Genomic DNA, 20,508 nt, shown 5'->3' with positions numbered 1-20,508 from the left:
TCCTTCTTTAGGCCATGTGTGAACTTATATCAGGCAGATTATTGACCTGTAGGCTTTCTGAATTACACTGCCTCCTTAAAATCCATTAGCTTAGGACCTTTTGTAACTATCTAGCTACTTACTACACTTTATACATAATAAACACTCAGTGAATGTGACACTACCACCACCACCACCACCAGTAGGCAGCTAGCCAGGCCAAATATGGCCCAGCCAGAATGACATCTGATATATTCTGAGAGTAATCGGGGATATTTTGCCAGCCCTGTCTCTGCTGTTGCCAGGCAGCTAGCTCTCAGACTCCCAGCAGGAGGGACACGAAAGTCTTTGCTATACCTGACAGCATTGTCAGATAGACAGACAGACACAGTGAGAGAGACAGACAGCATGCTACTGAACTGAGACCCATCACTCCTATACAGACAGGAGGAGAGCAAACTATCAGCTGCCTTGGACACTCCTCTCCTAATAGACTTCATGAGTACGATCTGGTTTCATTTTTGCTTTTTGAGGGTTTTTCTTTTTGTTTTTGTTTTTTTTTTTAATTTTCATGTGACACTCAAGTCACAGCCCAGCAGAGGGCAGTAGCTTACACACATAAATTTGATCTTACATAGTTAAGAGAATGAGTCAAACAGATTAAAGATGGGCCCAGGTAGTTTCCAAGAGAGAATATGGACTGTAATCAGAAGCTCAAATCTACAAGAATGATTGGAAACAAGCACAGCTTTCCTTGGAGAGGTGCTTTTCAGTGAGCCTATGTGGATGTGGCCAACCAGTCACACATTTCTAAATGTCATTGTTGATGAAATTCTAATGCATGACTGATACATTTGTGAGCCTTTGTGAATGTGAGGGGGAAATCAAAAGCAAGGATTAACTCTGGGTTAAAATGTGGTTCTCTTAAATAAGTCAGAATTTTAATGTGTCTCCTTTTGGAATTTGTTATATTTTTAGTGTGTCAAACTGAGTGGTGTCAAACTCAGGACAGGAGCCAACAAACCATCTATAAAATCTATGCTGCTGCATGTTGACTTAGAAAACCACATATTAACATTATCTGTGTTCTATTGTATTTTTATCTATTTTGTTAAATATTTCCCACTTACATTTTAATCTGGTTCAGCAGCACTCAGGAGTGTTACACCACATGGACAGCTCCAGTTTTTGACACCTCTAGTACAGATAATTCCCAACATGAAAACTCCCTCTACTGTCTCTGTTGTTAGCTTAGAGAGTAGTTGTCTGGAGCATTGAGAAGTTCACTAACTTGTCAATACTCACAGAGCTAGCATGTGTCATAGGGAGGCCTTGAACCCAGATCCTACTGGTCACAAGGCTAACCTGACATCCCCTACACCCAGCCTGCCTTGCATCTCCAAGTAAAAATGTTTTATTCATTAGTGGATACTTTATTAGATTTTTCCTCAAAGACCTTGTAGAAATAACCAGTCCTAATATATGAGACAGCAATAAATGATTGGAATAAAAAATCAATTTGGAGATTGTGTCATGTGTTTTCTGTGCAGTGCATCTAACCTCAGCGACTGCTTCCTATGCCACTTGAAATTTTTACTTTGTTGGGGGTAACTTGGAGAAGAAAAGTAAATCTAGAAAGCATATAATTCAGAGAATGTAATCCAGGCCAAGGCTGATGCTGAGAGTGGTTTGGATCAAAGTCAATGCCAAAGGTAAAGGAAAAGTTAAGACTGAGAGGTCAACAAGCTGTTAGGCTTCTTTCCTTGATTGTGTTCCATGTCATATACTGTCATCTGGTATATTAAGACTCTTGGACTTGGAGTAAGATAACCAGAGTTCAAGGCCTGACTACCACTTAGTAACTGTGCATGAGCAAGTCACCCTCTGACTCTCATTTTGTCCACCTATAAAATGGGGATAAATAATGCTACCTATGCCTCAGAGGGTTGTGGAAAGGAAAGGACTTTTAAAACTCTGAAATGGTTTACATAATAAACTATTATTATTTTGAGTCCATTTATGTAAATAATGACTCGTAACTAGTTTGTTTACAAGGTGATGAATTATTTCAACCATAGCAATTCCCATCTCCTCGTGCATGGATTGTGATCTCAGTGGTGGAGAGAAGACCCGCTTGGATGAAATCACTGATTCTCGGAGCATTGAGGCATTAGGTACAGATACAAAGCAAGCTTCGTATATAGAACTGTCCCGAGAGAGTTTCTGAATGTACCTTTTCTCTCTGGATCACAGAATCCCAGATTTAGTATGAAAGGGGCCTTGAAGGTTCTATTGTCCAGCCCTCTCATTTTATAGACAGGTTCAGTGGCCTTGATCATACAGGGAACAAATAGCAAAACTTAGACTGGGACCCAGGTTGTCTGATTCCACAACCAGCATTTTTTCCACCATACTACAATACCTCCTTTTGTTGTGACATCTACTGATGGGGAAGATGCATACTGTCAGAGAAGAGCTAAAATAACTATTTGACATTTGATAAACCCCAACTTCGTTAGAGCTTCGTTAGAGCAATCCCAGGCCCACCATGAAATATATAGCAGCACTGCTTTGACCTGTAATTTATCTAGGGAGGGTGAGAAATAGCATTGTAATTAGAGTCAGGGAAGACCTAGTTTCAAATCACACCTCCAGTGCTTAGTTAGTTGACCATTGGAAAGTAATTTAATTCCTCTGAGCCTCAAGTTAATCATATAAAAAACTAGGATAATAGTAATTGTGGTATTTGCTTTATAGGATTGTGGGGAGGATCAAAGAAAGAATAAATATATAGTACTTTTAAAAATTCAAAGAACAATGGATAGAGCCCTGGGCTTGGAGAAAGGAATATCCAAGTTCAAATCCAGACTCATACATTTATTAGCTGCATGACCCTGAGCAAGTCACTTAACCTCTGGTTGCTTCAATTTTCTTATCTGTGATATGAGGATAATAATAACACCTACCTTCCAGGGTTGTAATAAGGATCCAATGAGATCATATTTGTGGAGTATTTAACAGTGCCTGATACATAGTAGCCTCTATATAAATTCTTTGCTATTATTAACTTATATTTGTTTATTATTTTTTTCCCTCTGCTCTATTTCCTGTCCTCCATCTTCCCAGCCTCTTCTGAGAGGAACTCCCACCCTACTTCTTTCCCTAGGTCCTGATGCAGGAGTACTTCTCATGTGGGCCACTATATCAGATGAGCTGCTTCATCCAAGCCTCACTTTACTTCCCTACCATCTTCTGTCTGGGTGACCTCCCACTCTTCCCCCAACCCCATACTTCCAGTTATGGAACTATAATCAAATCAGTACTTCTACTGCTACTGCTGTTGCTACTGGAAGGAGTATACCCATCTATTTTTCCATGTCTCTACTCACTATCTCTGTGACTTTTCAAACCAAAACCTTGGCCACTGCTCCTCTATAGGTGTTGTCTCTCCCATTAGTCTCTAAGCTTCTTGAGGGCCAAGACCAGTTTCACCTTATTTTTTGTATCTCCAATGTTTGGCACATAGTAAATGCCAAATAAATGCCTTTTCATACATTCACTCATATATGTCAGCTATTACTACATATTATTTAGAGATTAATACCCTAGAGGTGTCAAATTTCCCCAACTTGGGAAAGTACAAAGTTGAAGAAACTTTCAAAATCTGAGATATTATCTTCTCTCCTTCTACTCCCCAAACAGTCTATTTCCCACTTCCTGGAAGGAATAATATTCCTACCATCTCCACCCACCTCAGGTAAGTCTGGGGGATTGGAAATGGTAGTGATCTTTGAAGCACAAGAGAACTTGCAAAAGAGCCAGTGGAAGAGAGACATCAGATTCTTGACAAAGATGATAAGACCTTTTTGGCTCAGCTGAGCAAAGTACATCACTACAATCAAGTAGAACAGTTCGTGTTTCCAACACGAAAGCTTTGGTAATGGTCAGCCCCCATACTCAGGAGACGTTCATAATTCTTCCTTTTTTAAAAAAATGAGGTCAATAAATGTCAAAGAAAATATCCTTTAGAAGTTTAAAGGCTTACAGTAATGTAAAAAAGAATCTTCCCTCAAATGTTTGTTAACCAAAAACAATATTACAAGTCCATGAGACATTGTGTTGCAACTAAATTTATTATGAGAGAAATGAGCATGCTTGTGGAACCCAAAGCCAGAGCAAAGAATTCACAATCCATATAGTATGGCATCTCAAAAGACAAGTTCAAGGGCCCCCTTAACATTCTGAATAGTTATTTTTGATTTTTAAAAATTGTTTAAAAAAGAATTATAGAACAATAAAAACCATTAGAAGACATGTTCCTAAATGATTATCTCTTTTATCAAGTGTGCCTGATGGATTTCAGCATTCAAAGTTTTGCTGTAACAATTAAGATTAGATAGGCTACAAGTTGCACATAAGCCTTATAAGCATTTCAGGAGAGAGACAACCAAAGTCAAGCCCAGTGCTTCTGTGGATTATATTTTGATCAGAGAGTACAATCATGGATCATGGGTTTGGGGCAAGTAAATTTCAGTTCAGCTGTATGTATGTAGTGAATTAAACCTTATTTTCCCCCAGTCTCTATTCCAACTATCTTGGTCCTTATGCAAATGCAAGATATGTTTGCACACATATACAGTAATGTATGAAATATATACAAAAATATTTTATTTCTGTTTCAGACTCTTGTCCATAGAGGTAAAGAAAGATGGTAAACTGATTCTATTTCATTATCCATATAATTAAAACCAAAAAAGTGAGATTGAAGAAAGGGGGCAGATGTTTGCTCTAAATGTAAATTCCTTGAAGGCAGGAACTGTTTCCATCTTGTCTTTGTATACCCAGAGCCTAGTAGAGTGCCTAGCACATAGTAGGTGGTAGTTGTCTAATGTTTATTGAATTGAATGGAATTGTCTAGGTCTGCTACTCTTTCATTCATTCGTTTATCGTACATCTATTAAGCATCTATATACTAGACTCTGGAAATTAAAAAAAAAAGAAACATGGGTCAAGCCCCCTGGGTCAGTGATCACTTTATTTTCCCTTCATAGCCCACCCCCACCCCTACTTCCACTCCAACAGCAGAGAATAAATCATATGAGTCATTATTATCATTTTTACCTGTATTACAGAATACCTTTCAAAAGGGCAGTAAGCTTTGATGCTGAATCAAATTCAATAGTTATTGAATACAGTGTTCTGCACTTAGAATCTGAACTATCTAATATTCCAAGGTTAAAGATTAATATTCTAACCAGGTAGAATATTTTTCTTTGAAACCTGTCCTATTTTCAATTTTCAGATATAACCCCCTCCTTTTTGTAGTTTATCACAAAGCTTTGATACTGATTGAACTTGGTCTAGACAGATAGCAAAAGACTTTCAGTAGTTGCTAAGGAACTGGATTAGTTGCTAATCTAGGGAATGTATTATTCATTTTAGTTTCCATTTATTCCTTCAGCACTTTAATTGCAGATAAATGTCTTTTAGAGCTCTCCTGAGTCCCAAACATTTCTTCACTTAGTTGGGTAGTAGAAATGATATAAGGCTCTGTTTATGTTTGCCATGCTAGCACTCCAGCAGCATTCAGAGGTGATAAGACTCTGTTGAAAGTAGAAGCATCTGGCCACCCAGAGGGAATCACAGACATTGATAAATTTTGCAAGCAGCAGCTGACTACTCACCAGAGTTCAGTCATTCAGTCATTGTTGCCCTGGTCTTTAATCTAACACCAGCATCTCAAATCACCTCTTTATGTATCATATGATGTAATTCTGCTAACCTGCTTCTAAATTTAGGTAGTTTAGGGAATCATTTGCTTGAATAAATAGCACAATTTTAGCACTACAGTTATGCTAACTTAAATTGCATTGGGAAAATCTAAACATAAAAATGGATGGTTAAGGAGATGATTACTTCGTATTGCAATAAGATCCTTACTTTAAAAATGAATTCACTGCAAATTTCCAATAATAATGATGATGGTGATGATAAGTAGACTTATACAGCACTTGAAGTTTTCAGAATGCTTTAATATATTTAAAATTAGATTCTTTTTGCAAAATTTTCAGGAATATGTCTATTGTATAAAGCATACTATTACATTAAAAAATTTCAACTTTCCCTATGAAATACTCATTTAGAAGTGTTATCTGATTTTAAGAGAGGATGTCGTAGATAGAAAATTGACTTTGGTGCCAGAAAGATCTTACACATAGATAAGTGACCCTGGGCAAATCACAACTTCTCAGTATTCTTGCCAACTTTCCAAGACGATTAAGTTACAGAGAAGTTGCCGACACATTAGTAGCGTGAATTTCCTCATCTGGAAGTTCGTGACAATGAAAAAACAGGTCTAGTCTCTATTCCTATCCTATCCCTGTGCCACACATTTCCTTTGTTACTTTCACATCCTCTGTCTCTTCATACAAGGACACAGTCTATTAAATGCTAATATTTGCTGCAAGGGTACATCCACAAAGTTTTATTGTGTTTAGGTAAACAGAAGACAATGGTGGTGATGAGAAGGTAATAAAATGCACAAGTCTTCAGTAATAAGTGACCATTGCTACTGCTGTTCCTGACTCCATTGCTGCCAAGGACTCCTTGCCATGTCTGATAGTCTGTGCCTACTCTGGCATTAAAGTCCCCCCGTAGTACAAGCTTGTTGTCCTCTTTTAGTGGATTAATGATGAGGATCTCCAGGTCTTTTTAAAATTTTTCTTTGCCTTCATCAAGGTTCATCATGGTGGGAGCATACACACTGATGATGGTGATAAGTAGACGTATATAGTACTTGAAGTTTTCAAGGGGGAGAAGAAACCCAGGGATGCGAGGATCCCAAACCAAAGTTCCCAGGGTGAGGCAGCTTGGAATGAATTCATAGAAGCAAGCATTCTTTAAGTCAAGGAGGCAAAGATTTATTATGCTTTTTCAGCGGGCAGGAGTTCTTAGGGAACCTGCAACCATAGAGAGGTGCAGGGGGAATCTTTATAGAAGCTAATAGGGGGTTGGGGGGGGGACGGACAACGGGGGACACGTCAGTTAGCTCTTTGGAGGTGGGATTAGGGAATGGTTTAGGGCGTGTTCAAGGAGTGGTTCTTAAAGGAACATGCACATTTAGTATCTACTGCGCAGACGTGTTATCCAGAGTTCTCTGTGGCTTTTACTGTGAAACGTCACTAAGTTCACTGTCAGTCGGGGCTAAAGGGGAATAGTTTCTCATCTAGTGTTTTGTTAGACAAAATACTATCTCTAAGATACGTGTTAGAAAGGTCAGTGAATAGTAAATATGGTTGTGACTCAGCGTTCAGTCAATTATCAGCATCCAGAAATCAATCTATAGTTGTGCATAGCTGCTTACAAAGGAAGAAGCAGAGATAAGTTGGGGCAGGCAGCCCTTTAGCTAGAGAGAGACAGCCTGAGAGAGAATATGCTTTGAGAACTAGATGTGTATGAGAGAATATGTTTTGAGAACTAGATGTGTTTATGAGAACTGGACGTGTTTTGGAATTGGAGTTCAGGCACAGGCACCCAAGCAGAGGCTGTTAGAATTTAGGGTCCAAGCACAAGCACCTCATCAGTGATGGTTGCATGGCACTTTCCTACAAGTGGCAATCACATTGTCAGGTGCCTGTCCTTCACTCTTTTTGAGAGGCATACAAACCTGTTAACATTAGTCTTTATTGCAAAACCTATGCCAGCTTCTTGCCACTCCCCATCACTGCAGCCGCTACAGAAAAACACACATCAGCTCTTACTTTGGTAAGCTGGCCTTTATTTGCCAGCCTTGTTTTGCTCAAGGCTCCTATTTGCATGTGATACCTACTGAGCTCTCTCACAACAAGAGCTGTTCGTCTTTCAGGTCTACAGGATTTTTGTGTTGTCCATAAGCACACATTCCATGTACCAATGATGAGTGAAATCATCTTCAAAAAAGCTTTTGTACAATTTTTTGTGTTTTGACCACAGGGTGGGATCCCTGCCTGCCATCGTAAGCAGGCCAAGGTTAGGTTAGGTGAAGCAGATAGTTTATAGGGCACCTTTTCTAGCCCCTTCCTCATGCCAGGGGGGTGAGAATGCAGTCCTTAAAAAGGGCTGTTCAGACACCCAGGGAGCTGCCCAAATCCCACTGCTACTTCAGTCCATTGAGAAGACAGCTCTATGGCCTGGACCTGCTGCGTGCAGGGTTGTGACAACAACTCCCAGTGTATCCACACCAGCTGCTTCCTCACTTGTCTGTTGCCACAGGACTTTGAGGAAGGTAAAAATGGTAAAATGGTATGGGTGATGTCTTTTGACTCACACATAAATTGGATTTAAGTGAGGCAGAGTTGCAGAAGTCATTGGCCTCACTCTCTCTTCCAGAGTCATCTAAGTCCAGTGGCAGGACAAAAGTCAAGACAACTGGCAGTGGCCTGGGCATTGTTTTCAAATGTCTTACGAAGCTCTAAGCACTTCATAAACCTTCAGTAGCCTTCATGGGCACTGGAAAAAAATTGTTCTCATCTGCTCATTCCTCTGGGGGAAGTCTTCATGTGATTAAGGTGGACACCTCACAACTCACTGATGAGCTTGAGGCTCCTTGGTTACCCTAAACCTGATTTAGTCCATCTGCCAAAGTGATTTACTGGAGTGTGGCCACTGTACATGTTACAACTTCTTGGAGTCACAGGTGAGAGTTGGGTGAATGAGGTAGACACCAAAGGTGGAAAGCAGCCCTGAAAAAGGCTTGGCAGCCATCACACCAGAGGTCCTTGTCTTTCCTGAACACCCCCATACCCCACGTATAAAATATGTTTGTGACAACTCCTGGTACCATAGAGCCTGGAAGACCTTTCTCTCTTTGTAGAGTTTTCAGCCCTTCTCCCCTTGAGTACAGTACCTCTGCTGGCCAGATTGTTTACCTGGGCTCCCAGGGTCTGCTGCTAGGAATCACATTCCTTAAAGCTGCTTCCTCCCTCAGTTGACTGTCTGTATCCATATCTGGAGTGTGTTATCTCTACTCCAAGCTAAATGCAATGTCTCCCATGAGTCGAGTAATCCCCCTTGAAAACTACATGATCAGTGAAGGGGGTAGGAGTTAGGGAGAGAAACAAATTCTCTTTCCCCCTCTCCACAGAGGCCTCTTATATAGACAACCCCCAACTTTCAATCTTTCCCACATGTTTCAACAATCCAGCTAGCAGCTGCTTGGGGGGTGGGGCAGGAGGGGGGTGTAAAACCAACAACAGCCAGCTCACAGAAGGCTGCAAGCCCAAGTCCTTTTGATCTGCTTTACTAAGGAAAGCAACGTTGAGGGGTTAACAATTTTACTTTAATCCAGCATACAAACACCATTCACTTAGTTCAGGGGAAAAAGCCAGCACCCCGAATTTCAGAGCAAATACAAACAAATTACAGACCAAATACAATTCATAGTTACCAAGAAAACGATCAACATCTGAGTTCAGCCAGAAGGCCCTTAGAGCGGTTGCCCAAGTCCTGTGCCTCCAGGAGTGAGAGCCTTAAGCAAATAGCTCTGTTCTCCCTTTTTACACAGTTTCAGATGTCATCAAACGTCATCTGAGGGACCAGAACTTAGGCTCCTATGATTGGCTCTGGTGTTAGCTCCTGCCTTCATTGGCCCCACCTGGAGCCCCACCTTAGTTACCAATTCACACCCACATAGGCTTAGCACCTAACAGATAGGGGTTTGAGCCTGGGGCTTAGCATCTAATAAGACTCAATCCAAGACACTGAATTAATCAAAGGAAACAAAGGCCAAACTCTTCAAGGATCCCCAGTACACCACACAAGAGCAAACTGTTTAAATTCACCCAGGGCTCAGTTTTTTAAAGCCCTCAGACATGTGTCTAATTTGTTTGCCCAGCCAATTGTTTATCTCTTTTTGCTTCACTCAGAGAAGTATTTGTAGCTCATAAAGGGACCAGTTCATTGAGGCATCTCTACAGTTAGTTAATCCCCCATTAGCACCTTGTGCCTGAGTCTTTTGTGACAACATCAATTGAGTAGGGGCGGGAAGGAATTGCATTCCCCATCTGTTACATTGTCTTTGAAATTATGGTGGCAAAACAGGTGTGGAGTATTGCATATGCTGTGAGAAATGGTCACTATGCTGACTGGTTTTACTTATCTGGCTATAGGAAAGGGCTCATATATCAAGAAATTGATGTAAAAGCAAGTTAAATTTAATTATGTCTAGCATTTATATAGCTTTAAAGTTGCAAAGTTATTTTGCATATTATGTTCCCTCACTCGATCCTCAAAACAACCTTATGGGGTAGGTGCCATTATTATTCCTATTTTATGGAAGAAGAAACTGAGGCTAACAGAGGTTAAGTGATTTGCCCCCGGTCAGATAACTGAATGCCTTAATAATATAAATAGATTGATTAATTAATTATAACATCAAGGGTAATAGCAGAAAAATCCTCTATGCATAGAAATCTATCCCCCACTGAATTATAAGAAAGAATCACATAAATAGGCAGCAAAATCGTGTCTAATATGTCCTATAAAACCTATTTAAAATTCTGAAACAAATCTAGACTCCAATATAAACTAGAAAAATTAGTAAGGACGAGTTAAGTTTTCTCATAAAATTCAGAAATCAAAGTTTATGACTGACCATGAGTAGACCTCAGGTTTTCACAGAGTTACTCAGTATGTATTATTATTGCCAACATCTGAGCTATTGTCGCTGTTTAGCCTAAAACAATGTACTTTACAAATTTTACTAATTTACTAATACTGTAAAAAAAAGGGGGGGGGAGGGAGTTCTTTTTCCCCTAATGATGATGATCTTAGTCTTCAAAATAGAATGAAAGGGCTAGAACATGGGAATCATTGTAGGAAAATATTAGGTTCATCTTCTTTGAATCTGAGATATGATCACTAGTATGATTCACAACCCTTTTCATCCTGTGGGATTCCTTTCCATGACTTAATATAATGCCTCCATGGAGAATCTGCAGACCCAAATGTTCTAGGGACCTTCTTTCGAGTCTTTCAATGTCTTGTGGATACCACTGCAGCACTTGGGCTTTCCATCTATTTTCCTTCCCTCTGCTTTGTGTTTTGTCTCAAGACTGGGTCTCCCTCTCCTGCTCAGGCTGGACGTATGGCAGATACTCATGGGTCTGATCCCACTGCTGAGCCTCGGGGAAGCTTTCACCTGCTCAGCTTCTGACCTGAACTAGTTCACCCCCAGCATTGGCAGCCTGGTAACTGTCGCTCCCGTGGGCTCACCATATTGGTGCCAGACATAGTATAGTCACCTAGTTAGCTTTTGTCCTACCATAGCCTGGTACTCCCAAGCTCAAGCACTCAACCACCTTCAGCCTCCCCAGTAGCAACAATTAGAGGTCCCTTCGTTCCTGATAGTTAATCACCTTCTCCTTTTCTGGTTCATTTCTTCATAATATGAGCTCTTGCTGGCAGGGACGATCTTGTTTTAGTATTTTTCTATCTAGTCCTTCACACAGAGTAAATGCTTAATAAAGGATATTCAGAGAAGAGAGAAGAGGGCCCAAGCCACAGTTAGGGGGTGGGATGTGAATAATGATATAACAAAGGTGCCTAAAAAGAAATGACCAGATATGTAGGAGAATTGAGAGAGCAGCACCACCATGAAAACCCAGATAAGGGGGAATTATCCACAGCATAAGGCGATTGATGATGTCATAGGAGCCTCTCCGTTGTCTTTTAGTTGACTCGCACGTTGATTCTTCAGAAACTCTGGTTTGTCATTCCTTGAAGCCACACAGCATCACTGAAAAAATATTCTTTGAACAATGGGCCACTGTCTAAGGGAGGATGGTGGTAAAGTAGCAAAACAGTCTAGTATTTGTGTGAATTTATTTATACCCCAGAACTAAAGTAACTTCTTCCCATTAGGTATAAAACTTCCATAGCATCCACAGCCAACAGTCTGGAGACCACATAGGGTGATCTGGCATCCTTTCCTACCTTCGCTCCTATCATAGTCACTAACATAAGTTCTCAGGTTTTTAAAATGCCCACTAAGAGCTACTGTGACCTGTTTAGTACAGGGCCATTTGGGCTTGAAAGAACCTAGGTAATTTTCAGAGGCTTAAGTGCATTTGAAAAATCTGGCATAATCAGCATCACACACTGAATAACAAATCTCCTCTCAATAGAGGTGGTTCAGTGGATAGAGCATCAGGCCTTGAGTCAGGAAGTCTCCTCTTCCTGAGTTCAAATCTGGCCTCACACTCTTTTTGGGCAAGTCACTAAACCGTGTTTGCCTCAGTTTGAAATTCAGCTCTCAATTCTTACTACCTGGGGGCTTTGGGCAAGTCACTGAAACCAGTGACTTTTCTCCTTTGACAGTCAAAGGGCTGCATTTAAGGACCTAGAGGCCACAGATTCCCCACTCGTGGAACTAGATGGTCTTTAAAGCCCCTTTTAATTCTAAAGACTCCTGCCCTCTACTCTGAGATACAGTTCTTTCACACGAGATTCCAATGATGCTGACCCAACTGATTATATCACTAAGATATATTTTTTGCCAATGCAAGAATTTATTTTTTTTCTTCCATGAACATCTCTATTGACTAGTTCTTAATTTGCTAAATTACCTATAACATAATGTGATTTTAATGCACTTCATTTAATGGGCAGAAAATATTCTTTTTAAAAGGTATAACTAAATAACAGTGTGACAATCTCAAGAGGTGAAGTTGTTTATTACTTAGCTGTAATTATTCTAAAACTCTGGGACCATCTGAGAAAATTAACCTTATGCTTTAGATACAGTATTTAAATATGTTCAATTAATGAAAGAGATATTGCCAAGGAAGTGATACCATTGCATCACGGGCTTCTAAATTACCTGAAAAGAATCTTAGGGCTTTAAGAAAGTTGTAGTACATAATTGATTCAAAGCTAGTTTCAAATCTGGAAAAAATATTTAATGTAAATTGTAGTTTTGTCCCCAGTAGACTGCTGACGTGGTGGAAAGGGTACTGAACCTGATGTTAAGAGTCACTGAGTCTCAAAGCCCAGCTCTGTGACTTTACTGCTGCCTGAGGGATTTTCAGCCAGCTATTTACCTTCTGCCAGCCTCGGTTTTCCTCGTCTGTAAAAGTTAAGAGCTCTAAAGTCCCTTCCAGCTTTAAAGCCTATCACCTTGATCCAGATGTTTAATAAATATTTGTTCAATTTAATTAAATTATTTCTCAATGACCCAGATAATTGGGAGGCCCTTTGCAGCAGTTACCAAGAGAATAGTAAATTCAAATCTGTGTTTTATGTCTTCATGTTTAATTATAACTATTTGAAGGTGTAGCCACATTCAATCAGTAATTATATGGTAGTGTGTGTAATGAAATGAAAATGTTTCTACCCTACTGCCTTGTATATATCTGAGAGAACAAGCATAAAGGAAAATGAGGTACATGCACACATGCACCCACACACAGGCACACACAAACTGTTACATCTTTAGGGAGATTTTACATGTGTGGAAAGCTTTAAAAAATAATTACTAAAATATGGTCATATATAATTCACATAAAGGAAGAAAGGAAATAAGATTTATTAAGCACCTATTTTGTGTCAGGCACGGTGCTAAACCCTTTACAAATGTCATCTCTTTTGATCCTTACAACAACCCTGGGAGTTAGGCAATATTAATAATAGCTAACATTTATATTAGCACTTACTATGTAACAGGCGCTGTGCTACACACTTTACAATTGCAATCATTTGATCCCCTTGCCAGGTAGGTGCTATTACTGTCTCCATTTTACAGATGAGGAAACTGAGGAAAACAGAGGTTAAGTAACTTGCCCAGGATTACATCTAGATTGGAACTCAAGTCTTCCTGACTATAGACCCAGCACTTTATCCACTGTGCCACCTAACTTTTGTGATATATATGTGTATGTGTGTGTGTATACACACATGTATGTATGTATATGTGTATATATATGTTGTACATTGTATTTATATGTGTGTATACACACATAAATGTATATTTATATACGTATTCTTTGGGATGGAAAAGGGGACGTTGACACTGATTATAATTTTGTACACAAATTTAGCCAATGTAACTTAAAAGCCATAATAATAAAAGAGTTAACTTACCTGCCGAGTAAAGACCAATAGAAGCTGAGGGCAACGCTACTTTAGAATATAAATTCCTTTGTAAAGTCTTACAGAGAAGGATGATGGAAGATGATGAGAAAGAAACATGGAGAACAAAACTCCTTTAAAGAAAGTTTTGCAAAGACTCAGCTAAGCAAAGTCATCCTGAGGGTATTTAAGGATGAAACTTAAAAAGGAGGAAAACAGGCAAAAGATGGAAAAAACCTACAAAGTTATTGTTCTTTTTTTTCAATCCAGCACACTCTTTCATTGTCAAGTACAGTGAAGCCTCCAAACTTTACTCCCAACAGTTTCAAATGTGCTTATAGAGGAAATATAAAGGGAACTGAAGAAAACAAGTATAGGAAAAGCATCTGAATGAGACCAACTATTCCCAGAAGAGATCTATGCTAGACACAACATGATTTTGAGGTCACTGAGGGGATGATCCCAAAGCATATAAAAGAGGGATAATATACCAAAGACCTGGAAAAAGTCTTCAGCATTATTACTACCAAAAAAGTGACCAAGAAATGATTGATAACTATCTACCCATGTGTTGACTTCTCTTTCATATTAAATTTTTGTGAGTATATTCTAAACAGCTAGTGAGAGCATCACTATTGGGGCTGTTAGATGGAAGCAGGCTTTCACAAGAAGTATTTCACATTACCACTGCACAAATGACTTAAAAATGTAGATCATCCCAGGTCCTACCATGTTTATTTTGGTGGTTGGCATAAAAATTACTATAGAATCAAAGTTGCTAAATATCCTCCTGGTCATTGCTTCCATATGTTGACTGATTTGTTGTAATTTTTGTGGTGTCTTAGGTTTGGAGGGGGATGTTGAGATGTTTTCCTTCTCTAAATCTATGTTTGGTAGAATATGAGCCCCTCAAAGATTGCAGACTATTTCATTTGTGTCTTTATAACTCTAGGACTTAGTACAGTGCCTAGCACATAGTAAGTTCTTAATAAATATTGGCTAATAATTGGGTGATTTCATGTAAAATTCAATTTAAACAGCATGATAATTTTTATCTGATCTATCATTAATATGGAAGCCTCTTTTTTCCACTGTACTATGAAATTCCTTTCTGGAACTATCTCAAGATTTCATTACTTTTACAAATTACATAACACACCTGTGAATTAAAACTACTTATGAAAAGGTCACTGTATTGTATATGTGGTTTGTTAATTTCATATTGCGCTTTTCTCATTTTGATGTGTTGTTTTCTTAAGCAATTGGCATGATTTGGACAGCTCCTAGTATACCTTGTGATTTCAGCTTCCTAATATTAATCTATTTAGTAGTCTAAACTCAAGTGGACAGTGATTCACAGTAGTCATTAAACTAATCGAAAGACTATCATCTTGTTTTTCCATTTAGTCTAATTGATTAACCAAGCTTCATGAACCAAGGCAGCCTCATCAGGCAGATAAATGATTAAGAGAGTGCCCTTTTTTTTAAGAGTGTGATGCCCTCCCCTGTGTTGTCTCATCCTTTGCTCTGATTATTTTAGGAAATCTTCAGAAGAACTGGATATGGATAAAGTAACAGCAGCAATGGTACTAACCAGTTTGTCCACCAGCCCTTTGGTTCGAAGCCCTCCTGTGCGGCCAAATGGTAAGTGTATGATCCTTGGGAAAATGTTACTTTATAGTCTAGAGGATCTTCATGCTCTGAGGGACCTTAAAGGTCATCTAATCTACTCATACCCAGAAGTATGACTCCCTCCAAAATAACCCTTACAGGTCCTTGTGCTGGTCCTTGTGCTCAAACAACTCCAATGATAAGAAATTCACGTCATCATGAGGCAGCCCATTCCATTTTTTGGAGAGCACTTAATTGTAAATAAAATTATTAGAGAATTTGTTAGAATTTATTCTCTAATAAAATTCATTAAAGCGCTTAGCTGTTAATAAATTTTTTCTTTAATTTTTACCCAGTAGTCTTAGTTATGTTCTCTTAAAAGTCACTAATGACCTTAATTGCCAGATCCAAAGGCTCTTTTTCTTTTTTAGTGCTCATCCTCCTTGATCTCTCTTCAGCTTTTGACTCTGCTGACCACTCCCTCCTGTTGGATATTCTCATTTCTGTAGGCTTCAGAGACATCACAGCCTCCCAGTTCTCTTCCTTCTTCTCTAGTTAGGTAATTTTGCCCCCAAAAAAGCTTTGTTTAAATTAGCACCTAATGTGGAATAAGTAAATAAGGAGACTTTGGCATTAAAAATAAAATAGCTATAGTTTTTCAATGATTTCATAAACTACTCTTTGCCTCCTCCTGCTCTTGATCTTTTTCCTAACTCCTTAATGAAAAAGTGTCTCTCAGAGATCAACCCTATGTTTTCTTTAGGCAGACTCATTCAGTCTTATAGCTCTCAAATCCATAGCACTAACCCTGAATTCTCTTTTGAGCATATCAGTCACTTAACATTTATTAAGCACTTCTATGTACCAGGAGCCAAGAATACAAAGAAAAACAAACCCACACACATAAAAAACACACCAAAAAAAGTCTCTGAACTCCCTCAAGGAGTTCACAGTCTAATATGTCCAGATCAGCATATTCAAAACCAAAATCACAATCTTTTCCTCTAAATTTACTCCCCTTTCTGATTTACTGTTTCTCTGAAAGGTACATTGCCTCCATTTACACTGTATCCATATTTTAAATATTTGAATTCTTTCAATTCTTCTCATTCACATCTCATATAAAATCAGAATCAATTATGACATCATATGGATTCCATCTTTACAGTATTGTTTGTAACCATCCCTCTTCCTTATTGCCTTTGCCACATCCCAATACAGGCCCTCATTAGCCCTTCCTAGGGTTTTATGAGCACTTCCCATCATGTCTTCCAGCCTCCATTCTCCCCAGCTTTCAAACTGGGTTTTCAAAAGTGTTTACACTACTGCCAAAATAATCTTTTCCCACACAGCAGCCAAAGCCTGGCAGAGTACAGTAGGACAATAAAATCATTTACTTTGGATACTATTCTCTACAGTAAGATACCAATCATATTAGGTTTTTTTTGTCTGCCATGTCACAGTTCTCTTATATTGAGTCTGCAGTCCACTAAAATCCCTGAGTCATTTTTACATAAACTGTGGTCTAGCCACATTTCCCTCATATAGGACTTGTGGTTGATTTTTTTTTGAACCTAAGTGCAGGGCTAAAGGTTGATTCTTATTCATTTTCATTATATTAGATGTGGGCCCTCTTCCTAGCTTACTGGGAAACCAGTTCATATCTCAGTGCTGTCTTTAAATATATTAATCATCCTCCCCTACCATATAGAATTCAGCTAAAACAACTCCCTCATTTAGGTCATCTGGGTACTAACGTACTACTTCCTCACTAGCCTCAGGTTTCAATCCCTAATTCACACAAGATCATAGGTTTAGAACTAGAAAGAGTCTTAGAAGTCATCTAGTCCAGAGGTGTCAAAGTTACTGCTTATGGCTATATGCAACCTGAATTCCCTTGTGCAGCCCCAACCAGATTAAAATATAATTTTTTGTTGGGTCATTTTCAGTCGTGTCCAACTCTCTGTGACCCTATTTGGGATTTTCTTGGCAAAGATATTGAGTGGTTTGTCATTTCCTTCTCCAGCTCATTTTATAGATGAGGAAACTGAGACAAACAGGGTTAAGTGTCTTGCCCAGCATCACACAGCTATTAAGTGTCTGAGGTCAAATTCAAACTCAGGTCCTCTAACTCCAGGGCTGGCACTCCATCCAGCTGCAACACCTAGCTGCCCCAAAATATAATTAGGAAACGTTTAACAAAATAAATAAAAATATATTACAGCATGGGTAATGTTAATTTGTGTTTTTTTTCTGCGTCAGTATTCAGCCTGCAGGGATCCATTCTGCTTGATTTGACACAGTTGATCGCTTCTACTCCTCTCATTTAAAGATGAGGAAACTGAGACCCAGTTAAGTGACTCGTGTAGTCACTTTGTCTTGTACAAGGTTCTGAGAGGCATAAATTTAAACTCTAGTTCTATGATGCCAAATCCAACACTGTTCCCACTGAATCACCCCTGCCTCTGTTATCCATATTTGTTCAGTTCTTCTCGGTCTGAATATTATTTTCATTTTTAGGGAAGACAACAAGAATAAGGATTGAACAGTTTAACTTTCTCTGTCATCCGTTATCACAGTCCTATCGATCCAGGTCGTCTGATCAATCCATTATTTATTGTTGTTGTTTTTCTGTTCCCCTCCCCCATCACAGCGAAAAGTCTTTCCTGTCTCCCATATCTCTGAGAAACCTCAGACCATCCTGAGATTCCTGAGATTTAGACCTCCTGACACTCTTCCTAAGGTACAGATGCTAATCTTTCCTGCTCTGTGTCTACAGGCAATCTTGAGACTTAGTACAAGAGAACCAGGTTTATTACAAGAGAAATGGACATGCATGTGGAACCCAAGGGGTTCACGGTCCTTACAGAAGTTTGCATATTTATAATGGTACTGCAAAAGGAAGAAGAGAAAACAGAAAGGGGCTTGGCATGGGCAGGGGAGGTGTAGTGACCCCTCCCAAAAGGGGAAGAGCAAGTGGATGACAAAAGCCACATTCTTTTCCCTTGGGAACCACTGGACTATGAAGATAGGAGGGTCCACTTATCTGCAAAGGCATTTTCCAGCTGCATAGGCATTTTCCCAGCGTGGCACAGACTGGCTGGTGACTGTCTTGCCTCCCAAAGACACACAGGGGATCCAGCTTGGGGTGCACACAGATTATGTTAGCTGGGGAGGATTTTGTCCTTGATACATTCAGGGCCTTCTGCCTGCTCTGAGTCCGGTGTTTCTGGAGGATATGTCAACTCAAAAAGACAAGTTCAGGGGATCCCTTAACAGCCCTTTACATGTGCCACATTAATCATGTAATAGGTAGCATTTATATAACTCTTTAAGGTTTGCAAAGAACTTTACATATATCATCTCATTTTCACAACAACCCTGAGGAATAGATGCTATTATTATCCTCTTATTACAAATGAGTGAACTGAGGCTTAGAGTCAACACATGACATAGTCTGTAAGTGTCTGAGGCAGAATTTGAACATGAGTCTTTCTTACTCTACAGCCAGCATTATGTCTACTGTGCCATCTGGCCGTCTTCCATTACCTGAAAGTGATTTCATCTTTTATACACCTTCCAGAGTTCTCTGAATAGCTCTGAAATTTCCTTTCCTAAAGTCTAGGGTATATTGTCCATCTTTATCTATCATAAAATCTTAGATAATATGAGTCAACCCCCTTCCCTCCCCATTCCTGTCTTTGCTGATCAAGCCAAGTCAATAAGCTTTTGACTGTGTTAAGCTCTGAGACTGCAAATATAAGGAGAAAGAAAGACAATCCCTGCCCTCAAAGGGCTTACAGTCTATTGAGGAAAGACAACACAAGCTGAAAGGGAAAGAGGGAAAGGCACCCATAAGGAGGCATTGTAGAGAAAGTCTGAAGAGTCAGGAATGGAACCTCAAGCCTAAATCTTCTCTATAACGTCTTCCTAGATCACTGCTCCTGGTTTTGCCCTCTGGGGCTAGGCATCATCAATCTAAATCTCTCATTTGACAACCCTTCTAAGAAGACATCCTGGCCCTGCCACATTCTGTTTGTGTGTCCTTCTGAGCCTCAGTTCCCCCATACCTTGAAGGACCAGAGCAACTGGAGCTTGGACTTGGGCATTCTCAGTAATCACAGATGTATCTGCAGAAACTTTCTCCTCTAGTCCTTGACCACAATCCTGGCCTCTGTGTAGATCTGAACATATAACTGCCTCTCCTTTTGTGTTTGTTTTTTCTTGATCTTAGGCGAATTGATAATCCATGATAGAGGTGTCCAGGACTGCAGCTTCACGAACTAGTTAGTCCTTCCTTATTGGTCAGAGTCAGGCCCAGCATAGTAGCTCCCCTCATCACTTCCTCTACCCTCTAAAAGATGAAAGTAACCAAAGGCAGGTCAAGAATTGTTCTTCTCAAAAAAAAGAAGTGTTCTCATCCTCTGCTTTTAGCAAAAAAAAAAAAAAAAAAAAAAGATATGCAGTAGCTATTGATAACTGAAGGTCCCTATCACAACCTCTACACCAGCTTTTTGATAGGTGTAACACACAAGAAGTAAGACACCTATCCTTGCATCTACGTTTCCCACATGTAAAGACTCTTCTTTACACAAGCAAAATGAGCACTTACACCTAAACTAAAATAGGGAGTAAATGCACAGCAATGGAGATGAAAGAGCTCCTGGTATCAGCTCCCTATTCTTCCCTGACCAGTCATATGGTTGTCCCTGTCACAACCCATACCTCTTACCCTATATTCTGTCTCTGCAGTATTTGTATTTTGCTGGTCATCTGAAACCTGATTTTTCCCTGGATCTGCTTTTCCATGACTCT

At 39.5% G+C, this 20,508-nt stretch overlaps 1 protein-coding gene across 1 annotated transcript in view; it reads left to right on the top strand.

Moving 5' to 3' along the window:
* ZNF704 (zinc finger protein 704) overlaps positions 1 to 20,508 on the top strand; it is a 371,808-nt gene that overhangs the window by 275,199 nt on the left and 76,101 nt on the right. Inside the window, exon 3 of the mRNA XM_036742126.1 lies at positions 15,623 to 15,726. Within this exon, the coding sequence (XP_036598021.1) occupies positions 15,623 to 15,726 (104 nt within the window). The remainder of the gene's footprint in view (positions 1 to 15,622; positions 15,727 to 20,508) is intronic.

Source organism: Trichosurus vulpecula, chromosome 1, assembly GCF_011100635.1.
Source record: "Trichosurus vulpecula isolate mTriVul1 chromosome 1, mTriVul1.pri, whole genome shotgun sequence".
In the NCBI taxonomy this organism is placed as follows: domain Eukaryota; kingdom Metazoa; phylum Chordata; class Mammalia; order Diprotodontia; family Phalangeridae; genus Trichosurus; species Trichosurus vulpecula.
This window is presented reverse-complemented; position numbering and strand designations above follow the sequence as displayed.